Raw genomic sequence first — 17173 nt, 5'->3', positions numbered from 1 at the left:
ATATAAAAACAGATAATAAAATAATAAAATAACCAACAGAACATTTCTAAATGGGCAATGACTGTCACTAATGTTCCCATGAATCATAGTTTTCACAAAAAATGGTGCATTGATGTTCAAATTTTCCTTTGTTTTTAAGTAGTTTGAACCCTCCACAGAGAGTTAGCCAGGCAAACCATAAACCATGCAGGGGTACATCTGTCTAATGCAATGTTCTGAATCCAAGAAAGTGACCAAGGGGTCTATCTTTTCTACTAAATGTTCTCATCATTAATGCAAATTGTTTCCGTTACATATGAAAGATCCCTGATTTGAGACCAGGAGAAGAGGCTGAAGGGTCACCGGAAAGTGTACTCCACGTGCTGTTCACAAGCCTGGATAAATGTGAGAATGAGAATCTCACTATACTGTTTAGAGTTACTAAAAAAAAATTCAAGCGTGTTTAAGCATAAGACAAATAATTAAAGAGTTAAGGTTTTAGAAGGTTGCTTTTATGAGCATCTTTAGGGTATTTATAAGTTGAAAATCACATCAGTTGCAACCTTGAATTAATTAGAACCAAAAGCATCCTCAGCCAAATTAAAAGCACCTCCACACTGAGTGCACTTCACTCCTGTCCAGAGTCTTTGCATCAGAACAGAAAACTCCAAAGAAAAGGTTAAAATCAGTACATGTATGAGCCGTAGTAGGGAGTACCTTTCCATCCCGTCGTCTTTGACCTTGTACATGCAACCCCAATAAATCCAGCAATAGGCATCCCAGGAGCAAGTACCAGCCAACATGGTAGAGCATGACTGCAGGACACTGCGGGTCTGTCTCCACTTGAGCTCAGCTCCAATTGTACACAAAGGCAGACCTCTGCACAGAAGGCTGATCCAGCTCCCAGGAGACACACCCACACACCTACTGGGTACACACTCACCACCCAACCATACAGGTTATATAAATAATACATCTAATCTGGCTCATGAAGAGACTAGCACAGCCAATTAACCCTCAGGGTGGCCTGGGTAACTACTAGTGACCGTAACAACTGCAATATAGGTCCAATTTGAATGTTGAACTCTTGTGAATAATAAATATGTTCTATTCTCTCACCCACAAAATTTCAGAGCAGGCGACGGCTGTTCTAAACTTATTAAATCCACAACATCCAAATTGCCAGCTCTTAACTAACCAAGACTGAGGTTGTGAGTGAACTTCTGATCGCAGCAAGCTATTGGCACTAAACTCAAACCGCAACATCATGGGCAACTAAAAATCTGCTTGAATGAATGCAGTGACTGCTCGTTCCAACCGAGCAGAGCGCGATGAAGGAAATAAGGGATAAGGAAGATGTGAGGGAATCCCCACTGCTTTTGCACATGGTTAGAGGCATGCACAATAAAAAAATAAAAAATAAAAAAAAACCTGTGGTGGAATTAGGGGAGGGGAAGCCACAGTTCCCAGATTCAGTGAAATAACCACAGCTGAGAGAACTTGTGAGGGGAAATATTCATTGTGGATTCTCTGAGGTTGGCTTGATTTACATTTATTGTGTCGATGCAGAGAGGAGACCCCGTCTGCATTAAAGTCAAAAACAGCAGGGCACCTCAGTGTCACCGGAAGCATTACTTCATGTCTATTAGGACCAAAAGGCGAGGTGGTCTAGGACAAACAGCGATATAAATAAACAAGAGCAGGGGGAGGTTGATTCAGGGTGAACAGAACCTCTGTGGATGCTTTTGAACTGCGCGGCAGATGTGCAGGCTAGGGGGTAAATCAGTGATCTCTTTTTAATTTTAAACTACTTCCCGGCACATCTTCTTCCTCACCACATAATGGCTTCCAGAGGTCTCTTGTGTCTGCACTGAAAACGCAATTTTTATTGAACTTTAACAGCTGGGACTTGAATCACAGGTATTTCTGCCCTCATGAAAGCTAATGCGCTGATGTAGCACTCGTATAACAAGTTTTCATCACCTAGCATGTAACCATTTATCATCACAGCCTAGATGCCCTGTTCTAAATTACAGATGCGGAGTGGAAAATTATCAGTACGAGCATGTCGGGGCTTCTCGTGTGGAGAAAACGGTTCTGCGCTGCTTAGCGACACAGGGAAAGAAGTGGCTACGGAAACATTTCTTCAATCCTCTGTTTCCATCTCCTCCCTCACTTTCATCCAAGCATCTCTGCTTCCTTTTGTTCTTCACGGTTTGACTTGTCTGTAATTATTTTATATTGGAAACAGTTATAAACCACGCTACGCAGATGAAAAATTATTGCTGGATGTATGCTGACGTGCATAACAGAAAAGCTTGACAGCATGCAGGGCCATCGAGCTGACATAAAAACAAAGAAATATCAATCAGATACACAAAGCATGCTCCCTCATCCTCGCTCTCTAATTAGGCAATATTTGAAAATAGCAAATGTTGCATGCCCTTCACTGAGCCTTTGATGTATCAACAGAAAACAACAGAAAAGCATGCCTTTAGCGCCAAAATCGATCCCACCAGATGATTGTTTTAATATGAATCTAATATGAATATTATGTTGTCTTGAGGAAAATAACTTTTTATCTGTTCCCACATATTTGAACTGCAGTGTATCAACAGTTTGGTTGAAGAGACCTCAGTCTTGGAGAGCTTGGAAAGATCTCAAAGTGTTTTGTGAAACAGATTTTATTGACCTTTTGAAGATATGGCTCCAAGTAAATCCTAATGAAGCGATAACTTAACACAAGGGTGAAAAAAAGAGGGAAGCTACCATGTGAACAGTATTGGTTGAAACCTCCGAGGAGTTTCTCAGAGTGTCTCAGATGGCTGCTTGTAACTGGCTTAAATGTGAATTCCATAAACTCCTTGGTTAAAATGCCTACCTATCATTTCAAAAGAAGATTTAAATTAATGCATTATTAGGAGCTTGGCTACTTTACATGACACATACATGCCAAAAGCAACAGCAGACTAGCAGACTGCCAGTTTTGCATCTGCTATTTTTAATGAATAAACTGGAGCTCCTAACCATCCTCCTGCTCTAAGGGCCAATTATATCCTCATTAATGTAATTATCTGACAAACATCACAGCTAGTTTTGTGGTTAATTGTGCTAACAGCCTGTGAAAAAGAAGTTTTGCTGAGTAGATTTCTAGTATTTTTTTAACATGTTACTTAGCACTTATTAACAGGTATCTGCCTCATGCGGGATGCATCTGCTGGTTTGCATATTCAGTTTTCTATGCAACCTTGCTAATGCTAACTGGTAACTTAAAACATGTTTTATTTTTGCTGTTTTCATGATTGTGATTGGTGGCATATGCCAAAACTGATTCCACCCTTTGTAGCGCAGCTTACTTTGTCATGTTTCTCGGGATTTTTGCAACCTGATGCGCAGCCAGCGTGGGCAGGTTGAAGATACAAGCCTATGAGTGCAGGTATTACTGTAACATCTGTCAAGATTTCCTTTCTATTTCAGCTTGTTTTACTCCCAAGTGGCAACATGTATCACTCAGCAGGAGATTGCAATAGGTTGAGGGCACCCCAGCCACCAGTGCAAATGGTGACCGGCTGTGGCGAGGTCACAGTTGACATGTGACACAACTAATATCTAGAACCATTTTAAGTGCATCTATTAGGGTGAAGATGATAAAGGAACGTGAAGTATTCTTGCATGAGAAGATGTTGACTTTCACAATAATGCGATAAGCATGAGAACCAGTGGTTCTCAGGTGTTTTCTGCAAGGAAACACTTCCAGAGAGGTGAAAAAAGTTAATGCAACTGCATGACAGAATCAGCAACAGAATCGCTTTCAAATTCCAAAAATATAAATTCAGTTTAGTTATACTGTATTGTATTTTCCCTTCTGACTGAAGCCTGACTGGCAGCAGCTTTACACCCCACCAGCCACTAAAGAGGCCTCTAGGATGGAAGAGATCAATGATAATTTCCAAACTTTCTGTCCATACAAGTGCACAAACACACACTACAATAGCAATAACCTCCTTAATCACTGAAGAAGTATCTCATGTCCTTATAGGGTTGAATCCAGGCTAACCTGACCATCTTACAGTCTCTTCAGACCAGCTGGATGACCTGGTCTTAGCATTTGTCTTCAGCCAAAGGTCAGGTGTTAAATGAGGGGAAAAGGGAGTTAAGTTGCTACATATGTAAATAAGACAGCAAATCCATGTTAACACATCTGTTCCATCAAAAATATATTTTCATTTATCAACCTAAAATGGGTAATTCATTAACAGGCACACTCCTCAATGCTAAGGCTACGTCATGACATCAAAAATGACACCTCACGTAAAGCAAGCCATTCTCGCCAGTTTAAGCAAGTCATGGAAAAGTGTCAGAATGATGGATCATTTTTCCCAAACCTCTTTGCTTTTGTCTCAGTGGGACAGTTAAAAGCCATTGTTTGACAAGATTTATGAAAGGGGACTTCTCTAGAGACCCTAACGGAAACACTTGGAAGGGACAAGACATGGAACAGGGAACATTAACTCCATAGGCGCGTGTGTGTTTCCCTGCCTGTCTCTGACACTGTTAGGAATCGTGTGTAAGCAGTGCTGTAACTACAAAACCCCTTCAACAAACTGGTTTCAGTTGCCTGGTAACCTTCAACATAGAGAAACAATCAAATGCAAGCTTCGTCATGCTCTCCAGCACTACCTCCTTCTTTCCCCCCTCTTTCTGAAAAATATGCATTTTGCACATGGAAAGAAATCTGAACACATGCCTTCTAGTAGACTATAACGTTGGGAAGCTAATATGTTGATTACTCCAACAATTGATCAGTTGTTTAACCGTGTGGTTCTCTAACTTTTTGCGGGCAGGGAACCCCCACATGCTGAAACATTTTCAGGGACTTCTGTGTAATCCTAACATCAATACAGCAACATTTGGGTTCTTCTGGACTGAAATATTTATCCATGTTCATGAGCTAGCTGACTCACGAGTCAGGTGACACAGCAGCAGGAACAGTTTGAGAAGTTAGTTACATATGCTGCAAGTTTCCATTGGCCCAAAGATGAAGTGGGAGAAAATAAAGAAAGGGAAAAAGATTCACAACTTTCTCATTTTATTATCTGTACATGCACTAATAGCACAGCTTGAACCCATTTTGATGACTACTTCTTTATCCCAATAAAAGTCTGCCCAACAATATAAAACAGCCCTTAAAAACATGCCACAGTACATATCGATGACTTAACATTAAATGTCTTGTACAAGGAAAACTCTGACCTGAGTGATTATGTAAAATAGGTGAAAAACAACATGTGTTCACAATTTGAGAAGCTGTAAATGACAAAGAGAATTTGCAAAACAAAGTAACTCTGACTAATACGGGACAAGTTAATTATAAATTCAAAGCGGTCAGATTACACTCAGGTTAGCGCTGACTTTGTGATTACATGTTTAGCTAAGGCCCATGACCTCCAGTGCCATTTAAAATCTTTGTGCACATTTGAGGTGCTGTACATTGACTGGTTGAAAGCCATGTCTCTAAAGAGAGTACCTGTCAAGGGGGGCCCAGAAGGGACATTCATCAAATCAGGAAACCCCAACAAAGAGGCCCAGCAGTCAGAAATGTTAGGTTTCAAAGACGACTGCAGCAGACCTCAACAAAAGAGAAATAGGTCTTGTTAATGTGTTGCTATATTTACTTTCTTTAGAAATGTATTTTTTTTAAAGAAGGGAAGAGGGACCAGAAGAGAGCCAGAGGCAGCTTTACCACCGCAAGCATGGTTTGCATGGCTATAATGAGAGACAGACAGCAGAAAAAACAATTATATCCTTTATTCTCTGATTTATTGTTACCTACATGATAAGCCGTGATCATCACTCACTTTCACTTGTAGCTAAGTACAGCTATTTAGTTGCACAACAATGCCATGCAAAAATTTCATCAGCAAAAACAAAACAAAAACAAAAAAACAAAAAACTCAAGGATGCAAAGACTTAAACAGATAGAAGAGGACAGAGACATGGAAAACGGAAAGACGGAATCAGACGCAGTAAAAGACAGAAAATAGAAACAGATGAACAGACAGAGAGATAATTACGTGAGAAAATGTGATGCAGCCATATGAAGAAGATTTCAGTGACTATTAAGACTGATCTGGGGCAGCTTGTTCCTGGAAAAAACCCAAAAAGTCCCGACAACACAAAACAGCAGGAGAGGTCTTGGTCATGTACATCATCAAAAAAGAATCCCAATGCCATCCTGATGTAGAAGCTTCTGCCTGGCGGGGCTAGCATGGCACGGCATGGCCCATTTGTTTTTTTTTTCTTAAACATTCAAGGTTGCAGTAGCTTCTCTGGCTATACACTGCTGCATTTTTTAAAGACAAACAGACCCTCACTGATTATTTAAGGTATGTTTTGTATACACAAAAATGTAAATTCAAACCAGCTTTGTTTTTCCTTTGTTTCGAAACATATGTAGCCCTCTTTGTTTTCCTCATATGGTGATTCCAGAAACACGAGCGCCAGTACAGCATTTCAAGAAGTGTTTGGTTCATGTGCGTGAACAATAGTATTTGTATGCACATTTTGGCATCCTAAGGCTGATGTGGGATGTGCTGATGAGATTAAACATTCATCATCACTGACATGATTTTAAACACTGAGCGATCTTAAGTAGAAACAAATGAATCGGCTGGTACAGAGAGTAAGGCGGTTTTATTTGATAAGCAATCAATATTGCAATTAATGTTAACAGTACATTTTCACGTCTAATTACCTTTTAATCACTGCATGGCCAAAAACATATGATGTCTGTGTCTGGCCGTGAACTGATCATTACATGTGTGCTCGCACTCATCACCAACAGTGATTCAACATTCAGTCTACCTGGCCTGTCCTCAAAATTGTCACCAAAGATGAGGAAAATGAAGTTCCTCAAATGGCCACTTGAGGCTGATTCTAAAAGTAAGTTTATCTCCAATATTTACATGTTGTAATGCCCAACTTTACAGCAGAAATAAACAACTCTACAGCCTGGTACTAGACCAGGCTAATTTTACACTTCCTAGGCTGATTTAAGTAATAGATGAGTGCTAACTAGCAAACTATCTGTGAGCTAGGCTTCGCCTTTTGGAGTATTTTTTAATGCAATGATTTGACAGAAAGGTTTGGACTGCTGTGCACTTAACACGTCTTAACTCTTTACTTAGCACGAATTAGCAGCTATCCATCTCTGTCCATACATTTTGTAAATGCAGGTTACTAAACAAGTGGTACAATGTTCACTGCTACATGATTTCTCATTATTTCATCCAAATATGGTCACTTCTGGCTCAGAAAACTAAGGCAACAGCATACAGAGAGTATGAAATATAGACCTAGCTTCCAAGTTGGAAAAGTGAAGCAAACATGAGTAAAAAAAAAAAAAGAAAAAAAAAAAAAAGGTCTTAAATCTGTATTTTCGTGCTGCTGCCAGCAGGAGGCGACTCCTCTAGTTATGAGAAAGCCAGCCTTTGGCTACCTTGATCCATGACATCATTAAGCATTTTCCTGGTGACTCTTCCCAGTTTCTGGAATACGTTGAATAAAACATTATGGCTATGTTCATTGGCTAACTTGTCAGTCACAAGTAGTTAGCTGGGGAAAGTCTGGTTTTCTCAGTTATTTCATTAGATCCAAACTTTGCTTGTCAGATGTGGTTTAAAAACACCAGGACTGCCTCAGTGAAAACCCCTCAAAGCTTCAAAACTCAAAGCTTCATAAAATGCGAATCCACAAACTGGTGAGGGATTTCTTGGTGCCCATATCAATATTTCACATACAACCTATAGTTTGAGCAGTAAGCAGTAAGGAAACAGAACAATATGAGAGATAGTGTTTAGATATTATTTATATAAACAGCAGAGAAAGTTTACAGAATACCAAAAATCCATCAGATCATCCAAAAGCTAATTTACTGGAAATAATCAGGTGACTACTTTAACAACAGGGGGAAATCACTTTTCACACTTCAAATTACTAGTCTGCCTCTTATCAGTGACCCCTAACCCCCTTACTATTCTGTCAAGCTTCTTCACCTCTGCACATAGAAGATGGATGGGGCTCCCTGGCTCCACCCACCTCGGCACGTGTAATGTTGTTCTGCACAAAAGTTGACAGTTTCAGTCCGGTCCTGATGCTCAGAAAACAATACTCTCATTTGAATCCAGATGAGCTGCTGATTACACATAGTATGGGAATCAGCTGTGCTGATTATTACTTCATTTTAATTATTCAAAATAAAACCACTAATCCAATCCCAAACTGCATTTGGTAAAGATCAAAAGAAATGAGCCATTGCTACAATTTATCAAAGCAGACTTTTAGCCTCAGTGAAGGAATGTGGCCTCTTGCAGGCCACAACAAAGGCCAGTGAGCAGACACACACAGTGTCTCACAGATCAAGCACTTAAACACACATATGCAGCGCACACAACCATGTGAAGTGGACCAGTCAGCCAAAGACAGAGGTGGGACTGCTGGATGAGGCCTCTGACGCCTGAGGCTCAGCACAGCATGGCTAATTAATGACAGACTGTTGCAGACTGACGGACTGTTGGTTTCACAGACACAGACACTAATGGCAAAAAAAGAACCTACGTAAACCAGACCAGTGGTCGGTGTATATATACACTGGTTATAAGCTGCCCATAGTCTGTCACTACAGCACTGGGCGACAGCTGTGAAACCAGGTAACTGCACTTTTTCACTGTTTCTAACATGCGAATTAAAAGTGAATTTCTGGTTAACAATTAACACTTAAGACACCCAATATCCTACTTACAGTTCGGTCAAAGCTCAAAAAAGACTTGTCCTTTGCATCCCCCAGCAGGTTCTCCAGGTCATTGGAGGACAACAGTATATTCTGTGTGGAAACAGAGGCAACAATTTCTAAATAAAAAAACCACAATCAAAGACTGTTCAAGCCTGCACTGATGAACAACCAAACACTCACGAGTTGTTAAATTCACCAGACTGGATCAAAACCACAGGAGTCAGTGCAGTTTTTATTTTAAATCCTCTGGTGATCTTTCATATTGCTTATATTAAATTATATAGCAGTGCGTGCTGTCAGTGAATTAACTGCAGGAGCCTGAGCGTTTGTGTTGTGGGCTTCAAAAGACATGGATGGCTTCACCTTAAATACCTCAGTGACATGTTTGAGGGCTGCTGTGTATACAAGTCAAAAGAAAATGTTCCTGATTTAATTTCTTTTGCCGTTTCTTTAAATCAGCGTTCCTCACCTGCAGCGGGTTGTTGGTGCGTGGTAAGCGGGGAGGCTTAGGAGCAGTGACACTGCAGAGGGGTGGGTGGTGGCTACAGTGCTGCTGGGCAGCATCTGGATCTCCCATCAGGAAGGCCAGCTGTCGAAGATGACCCTGCACAGAGAAATTAAAGAGCAACCAAACATGCAGTCTGAAAACACAACGTCAAAAAAGTAAATGTCTCTTCATGTCCTGCTTGTTATCCCTGTGAAATATCAGTTTGGATAGCCTGACATACTAGAAGTTTAACTTAATTTACCTATAACCGAAATGTGGTGATATTAAGTTGCAATATTTGAAACAACAAAATCAAAATATTTTAATATTCATTTTCAAAAAACTTTTCCTCATCTATGTTACATGTGATGAAGAAAGCTTTTAAGGAAATCTGAGAAGCCTAAAATTACCATGCCAAGTTCTAGCTCACTTCTACAGAGGAACATTATTAAGGATCCTAACTGGAAGCATTACAAACTGGAATGGGATGTCCATGACTAAATACCAGAAGGCACTGAAACTGCCCAGAAGATCACCAACACCCATCTACTGAGCATTAGTGATACTGGTGAGGTAAGACATCTGCAGAGAGCCTGAGGCACACTAAAAATCAACAGTCACCCCTGATGCTATCCAGCAAAGCATACAGAAGCTTCTACTGCCAAACGGCCAGACATTAGAACATACTCCACCATATTTATGTATTCCTTTAAAATGTTGTCAAAAGAAACTTTACATCTGCAGTTTTAATTATACAATCTTGTATTGCAGAAATATTCAGCAGCACTTCAATAACTACACCTGAACATGTAGCAACAACCTGCTTTGTGATAAATTTTAGTCCGATGAAAGTGAGAAGTTCTACATCTCAGGAGTGGAAGTATCACAGCATTTTAACAAGAGTTAGAGTTTTTTTTTAACAAAAAGTAACAAGTAATGTTAAGGACCCCAATACAGAATGTGAAGATAATGAAACCCAAATGAACAGACAAAAGCCGTCAGGTGAACACACACACACACACACACACACACACACACACACACACACACACACACACACACACACACACACACACACACACTTTACTGCAGGTCATGCATTTCACTGCAGTTCCCAGGGTCCTTTTCCAGTGAATCTCCGTCAGGCCAAGCAAGAAAAACAAATCATGAGCAAACCTCTGTCCTCAGGCTATGTTAATAAGAGTGTGATGGTAGGTGAGAGCATGCCTCTGTGTTTGTGTGAGTGCAGCATGGCATAAGTTCCGTTGTTTAGGAGATAGATGCCCATGACTTTGAGACTTACCATACATGAATGTTTACAATACATGTAGAAATTACATTGCTTATGCAAATTTCTCGTTGTTTATCCAAATGAAAGCAATGAAGTCCAGGTCCATTTTGGAAAAAGTAAAATGCATTTTAACAAGCTATTTGATCTCAGCTGCTTACAGAAGAAAAGTAAGAGACACACAGTCTGTAAGGACTTTAAGGAAAATCCATCTGAGAAATGTTATGTTTTATTTAACACAGACCTGTGTTACTGTATATAAAGAGATAGTTTTAGAGATGTTTCATGTCCTCTGAAGAAGAACCAAATCTCAAGTACCTCCGTTAGAAAAATCCCATGATGACCTTGAAATAGACAGGGGATCAAACAACATATGTCTGTTAAACAGATGCATCTGCAGTACATTTTCATGAAGGACAAATATTTCTATTAATGTAATTGGTGATTGAAATATACAACAGACTTTTCTTCAAAAACCAAATGCAGCTGTCACTCCTGGATCTTTACAATGTAGCCTAAAGTATGCAGCGTGTGCATAACTAAAGCAATCATGTACAAGTAATCAAATCCATTTTAAGAGCACACACTTTTGCACTTAGCAAATAACAGATCATTTTGTTTATTTACAGCACAAAGCAAAGCAAAGCACCCAGAAATTCCTGTTTCAACATGCCACACATTTTGCCTCCCTTTAAAATCATTTTTTTTATGAGAACCTAATCCAGAACAAACAAAATTATTCTGAGAAGCTTTACTCGTGCTGCACTGGATGGCAGTAATAGTTGCATATAAGTGCAGAGTTCATTAATATATGGTTTCACTGTGTCGAACACAAAAGATTGTCCAGAGATAAGACTGTCAGCACCTCAGGGATCTGTCGTCGTGGGATAGATGGATGGAAAATCCATTTTAATTGTTGCTAAAAACAAATCCAGATGCTACCTCTATAATGCTCGTCCTCACCCCCACTGTGATGCAGTCACTGCCTGCTCTAATCCTCAAGCTATATCCACAAAGCTTGTTATAGCAACTAATATCCACAATGCATTACGGGCCATCAAAATGCTCTTGAGATGCTCACATAAAAGTTTAAAGAACCATCAATGTCACATTTGATAACACAATTCTTAGGAGAAGCCCAGCAGGTGAATGAAAATAAGGAAGCACAGATTAGTGGGGAAAAGAAACAAAACGCAAAAAAGGTATCAAGAAAACAATTAAAAAAAAAAAAGAGACATCAGCAAACCAAAGACCAAAGACTGAACAGAGGCACACATCCTAAATGAACACCAGGCAGAAGGATAATAAGACACAGGTTAACTAAATCAAGACAATTAAAAAAAAAAAAAAAAAAAAAAAAAAAAAAAAAAAAACACGAAAAACATTAAAAACACAGAAGCCCACTTGAAAAAAATAACCTTCGAAATGGTTAACTGGTTGAAAGAGGTCAAAATCAGAGAGCACAGAGGAAGATGCAGAAAACAAAGAAAGCAGAAAAGGCTGAAGAACGTTTTAGCAAAACAAAAGCTAAAGTGAAAACAATCATAGAAGCTAACACCATAAAAACAACAGTGTGACGATGAACAGATCTCCTGAAGATTTGGCTTGGATATCTATCAAGCGAGCTTCCCGTCAATGACTAATACCACTGATTAATCACCAGAACAAGTCCACATGTTTCTGGATCAATTGCATACATCCACATGCTGAATCCATCCATTTTAGTCTGTTTTGGATGCATGAAACACAATAAAATAAATGCAAAAACAAAACATGAACAGTACATGCTTTAGTCAATATACAAGCATGTCTATAGAAAGTTTCTCTGTTTCCAAGCATCTTTGGGTCTGTGATGAAAAGATACATGGGTGGAATGTGTGCTCCTTTCTTTGCTGTTTACTTGTAGAAGGATGAACAGGAATGCATGACTTTTCAAAGTAAAAGAAAATCAACCTACATCACACATGGCCATCTATTTGGAAATAGTTGCTTTAATCTGTTCGTTGCATAGCAAAGTTGTTATTCATATGAAGTGCAACAAGAAACAAATAATAAAACAAATAAATAAAATGCTTTAAATCTAAACAGGACCAATCATACCGGATATTGTCAGGGTCTATGTACAATAAACAGAGGTGTCAGGGCTGGAGCCCCTTCTTTTTTTCATCAGTCAAAAGGTTGCAGAGCCACTTACTTCAAACGGAGTTTCAAAGCTCTCAATAATTCCTCCAACCATGAGCAGACCGTCGGTGCTGATCCCCATGCCGTAGTAAACCCAGTCCACACTCTCCAGCAGAGAGCAGTCCACATAGAGTGCGAGCCGCTTGGCAGCCACACTGATGGCCACATGGTGCCACTTTCCATCAGACAAACCACTAACCGGGAACCTGACAGACAGAGACATGCAGATCATTGGCTTTGTGTCTTAAAGTTCTTGTACGAATGTGACAAAGCAGTTGAGTTCAAAAAATGCTTTGGGCACTGTAATCATAGTAAGATAACTTTGTGTTGACATCTGGGTGCCGTCTAAATCTCAAGGACTCAAAATAAATAAATAAATAAATCTCAAGGACTCCACACATTCTGCATTCTTTCATCAGGCTCAGCCAAACAAACAAACAAACAGAATGAGCTCTTGTTCTCTGAGAAGGTTTAATCATGTCTTTCAGTGTGGGCATGTGTGTAAGTCCTGTGACAGCACATAAAAAATCAATTACAATACCCAAATTAAATTTGGCTGATCTCCTCTTTAAGGTCAGCTCCTTGTATACTTAGTCTAGTTCCAGCTAGTACTTCATGAAAGTCAGATCCAACCACTTGTATGTCCACTCTGTGATTTAACCAAAGACCTCAAACATTCACAGAATCAAACAGGTCAATTTGATCTCTGGATCTAGCCAAACTCTAATAGTAGAAACCTGATAGACATGCAGCTTTCTGTTAAAAAAGCTGAAATAAAATCATTCATGTGCAAACAGTACAAGATAACTACAGTATCTGTGTATGTCTATCTTTTGGCCCATTTTTGTATGCTGTCTTACACTGATGTATTGCTTCAAGCTTTGTGGTTCTTTTAGAGGAGAAACCTGCCAAGAGTTACCTAATAAATCATTTCTCCAAAGAGACAGCCAAAAGCAGTTATCTTCAAATAGAAACACAGGCTGCAAACAAATATACCTCCACAGAGTTCTCCTTTGTCTAACCAACAAATTTGCATACAATTCTGCTACGAAGCAGGAACGGGCATGAGCTGTTCTCTAATACCTCAACATCTGGAGTTTGTCAGTGATGGGTACAGAAACCATGCACTCACTTGACGGTATCTTGCTGGCGGACTTTTAGCAATTTTACTTAATCACTTCTGAATAATTCCTTTTATCTGCCAAAGAGGTTTCACAGGACTTGACACAAAAATAATTTATACTCAGTTTTAGGGCTGCACAATAAATCATTGCACCATCGAAGATGCGATGTGCAAAACAGTCACGTCACAGGACGTGCAATGTCAAGTACAGCAAATTAGCTTGAACATATCAGACTACAGTTTGATTTTTTTCTCTTGGTGTGTGATACTAAAGGAAAACCTGCATGGTTCTTTCGCCATGACTCATCCAAAACAGGAGACTGTATGACTGTATCACGCCAACTACAGAGTTTTTGGATTGACATGAACTTTACTTATATAACAGTTTATTTAGTGAGTGAAACGCATGGCATGTGTGCACCTTTCAGTAGTGGTCTGTGCACTATTCTCCTCGCAGTGCCAAAGCACCTCAGATGTAATTCTGAGGACGTGAGCCATAATGGCAGACCCTCTGCTGCAAGCACAGAAAGGCTTCTTCTTCAGTGATTGCACTGCAGAAACCAATTTTGTAGTAATAAAATTCAACAAATGATTGTTGACACTCATTCCATAAGAATTAAAAGACACTTTTGGGTTGTTTTTTTTCTTCTTTTATTTTGAATTTCTATGCCCATTATGAATGGGTGCATTTATTCCAGATGGTGCCATTTAGAAACCACTAATGAAAATTATTTGATTTTATATTGCTGATATTGTACAGCCCTACTCACTTTCCAAATAATCTGGGTGGAGAAAAAAAAAAATCAAGAAGTGGACTCACTCATAGTGTCTCTGCTGCGTTCCTATGAAGATGATGGCATGAGCACTGATCCGCAGCTGCAGCATGACATGATTGTCGGCGCTGAGTATAGTGAAGACACTTCGTTCTTCCCTCTGAGGACTTCGCAACTGTACCAGCAAACTGAACTTATCTTCAAACCTAAACACAAACACATCACTTAGCCATATAATTGGTACTCAAAGGATAAATAATACAGCTAAGTCCTCTTTAATAAGTTGCATGTGTGGGCACAAACTGTACTATAAACACCAGTGGATAGAAACATGTTGCTAATTATAATGTCACACAATAAAAATAAACAGAAAACTCACAGGAGGACTGGAAAAAAAGACCATTATGAATTTTTTTCCCTAACTTTACCTTCAACAAGAGCAAGACAGAGCAGGAAAAAGTGAGAGACGAAGAAGACATTTTACCCATCGATGAAGATCTGTCTCAGAGGGAGGGCCAAGGTGGAGTACTGTCCCACCTGCAGGACCAGACACTTGCTCTCACCCACAGTCATGGAGGCATTACTGCTGTTTGTGATATGAAAAGAAAGCTCCTGCAGGATGTTCACTTCATCTGTTGGGAGAAAATAAAGAAAACGATCATAACCTAAAGTAATGATTCTCTAGGTGTTTTAATAATGCACCTCATTGGCAGGGAGGCAACTGTTTCATACCCGCTTCATTTTGATTTCTGTTGTTACTGATAAGAAGGCCCAAGTTTCAAGGTGTACTGCTGTATTTAACCAGAAATTCTGCCTGTACCACATCAGTCAAAACAAAACTGCAGTAATTTAGTTTTGTTGATGTGGCTCTGTTCTCACGCCTCCCCAAAAGCAGCAAAAGAATCGCCTCACAACAGAGCAGGCATCAGTGAGAACAGCGATGGCACTGAATAAGTCAGAAATAGCTTGAATAACATGAAATGTTGGAACTAGAGCACTTGAGGGGAGGTGGGTTGTAAAACAGCTTGCAGAGGCAGCCGTAACTGTTGGAAGCTAACACATGTTATAGCCCACCCTAAAGGAAACTCGGCTGTGCATTCCTGCAGAATATAACACGTGACTTACTGAATTTACTTTTTAAAGCCAATCAACTATATTTCAAGTATTTTAACAATTACAAGTCTTGAATTGATTCCTTATATTTTGCTACTGAAATGGGAAAAAGGTGTAACAATTTCTTCAAACCTCTGCAACTGTATATGGAAGTTTGGTATATTAGGCAAAAACAGAGTCTTTATAATTCTAAAGAGTCAATATTTAGTATGACCACTTTAACACAGCCTATTCTCTTAGTACCGAGTAGTAGTCTTCACAAATAGTTCTCCAGGCTTCTTAAAGGTCATTCAAAGCTCTTCTTTGGACGTTGGCTGCCTTGTGTTCTTTTCTCTGTCAATATAATCCTACACTGCTACAGTAATGTTGATGTCCGTGCTCTAGGGAGACCAATCAATGACTGACAGTCTCACGTGGTGAGATAGATGCTGAAAACTGAAGTTGTTGACAATCAGACACTTTCCAGATAGATTTTGATCCAACATGGAATACTGGGTGCATTTCTTTGAATTCATAATTTCATACATTTTGATTTGGATCTCCAAAACTACTGGTGGAAATGCAGCCCCAAACCACAACTCATCACTCTATCAAACCTTTTGCCACATGATTTTCAGTCCAGATCTTGCATAATTTGGCATACCGCAGCCTCTTCTCCCTTTTCTTGAGTAGATGGATGGCTGTCAAGAAGCCATCCATCCACAGTGACCATTTCTGATGAAGCTACAGATCTTTGGGAATCACCTTGTTGGTGCAAAAAAAAAAAAAAAAAAACATTTTTTACCTTCCTTAATAAGCCCATCTATACAAAACCAGGCCCATAACAAAATCCTCTTTTCAGCGTAATGTGGAAGAATTTGGCCTGCACAGGGCATTGAGCTCAACCCCATCCAACATCCGTGAGATGAAGGCTCAAGTGTCCACATACTTTTGATCATGTAATATAAGCGTTTCAAGATTAATGCATCCAGGCGGCGACCATGTGTGTTGTAGGCGCACCAAATCATTCAGTCTGCTAGAACTTAAGAGAAACCTTAGCATGCTGTGAACACAGCACTCACTGTTGGCATTACTAAAAAGCGGAAACCACTTGCGGTGCTGTTGCCTTTTAACGCTGCAGAGGGCTGTTACATATTTTAACCTGTTTTTTTTTTTTTCTCTCTTTCTCTTTCTGCTGCCTTACAGTACTAAACAGTGTTTTACCCCTCCCCCATTGGCTTATTTTCTGTCATTAGATAGACATTACCACATGTGAGCAGGTAAAGTGCCATTCGTCACGACTTGCCCACAGGTGGGCTCGTTCATTACTCTGTACTTGAAGAACTCCTTTCAGAGGATTATGAGCGCAGCTTTTCATCACATTTGGAGAAACTGAGTCACCGTTCTTAAGAAGACTGGCATTGTTGTATGGTGGTCACACACTCACCTGGGAGCTCAC

General features: G+C 39.7%; 1 protein-coding gene across 1 annotated transcript in view; it reads right to left on the bottom strand.

Annotated features, from left to right (window-relative positions):
* The window catches only part of LOC146570543 (uncharacterized), a 119141-nt gene that overhangs the window by 63108 nt on the left and 38860 nt on the right, over positions 1–17173 (bottom strand). Inside the window, exons 2-6 of the mRNA XM_085279032.1 lie at positions 15107–15254; positions 14670–14828; positions 12740–12932; positions 9240–9374; positions 8780–8860 (exon numbers count right to left, since the gene is read on the bottom strand). Coding sequence (XP_085135158.1) covers positions 8780–8860; positions 9240–9374; positions 12740–12932; positions 14670–14828; positions 15107–15254 — 716 coding nt within the window. The remainder of the gene's footprint in view (positions 1–8779; positions 8861–9239; positions 9375–12739; positions 12933–14669; positions 14829–15106; positions 15255–17173) is intronic.

Source organism: Mchenga conophoros, linkage group LG7 (assembly GCF_057382185.1).
Source record: "Mchenga conophoros isolate Kocher_MC1m ecotype Shallow Benthic linkage group LG7, M_conophoros_male_GT1.1, whole genome shotgun sequence".
Lineage (NCBI taxonomy): Eukaryota > Metazoa > Chordata > Actinopteri > Cichliformes > Cichlidae > Mchenga > Mchenga conophoros.
The sequence above is the reverse complement of the archived record's forward strand: the minus strand, read 5'-3'. Positions and strand labels throughout refer to the sequence as shown.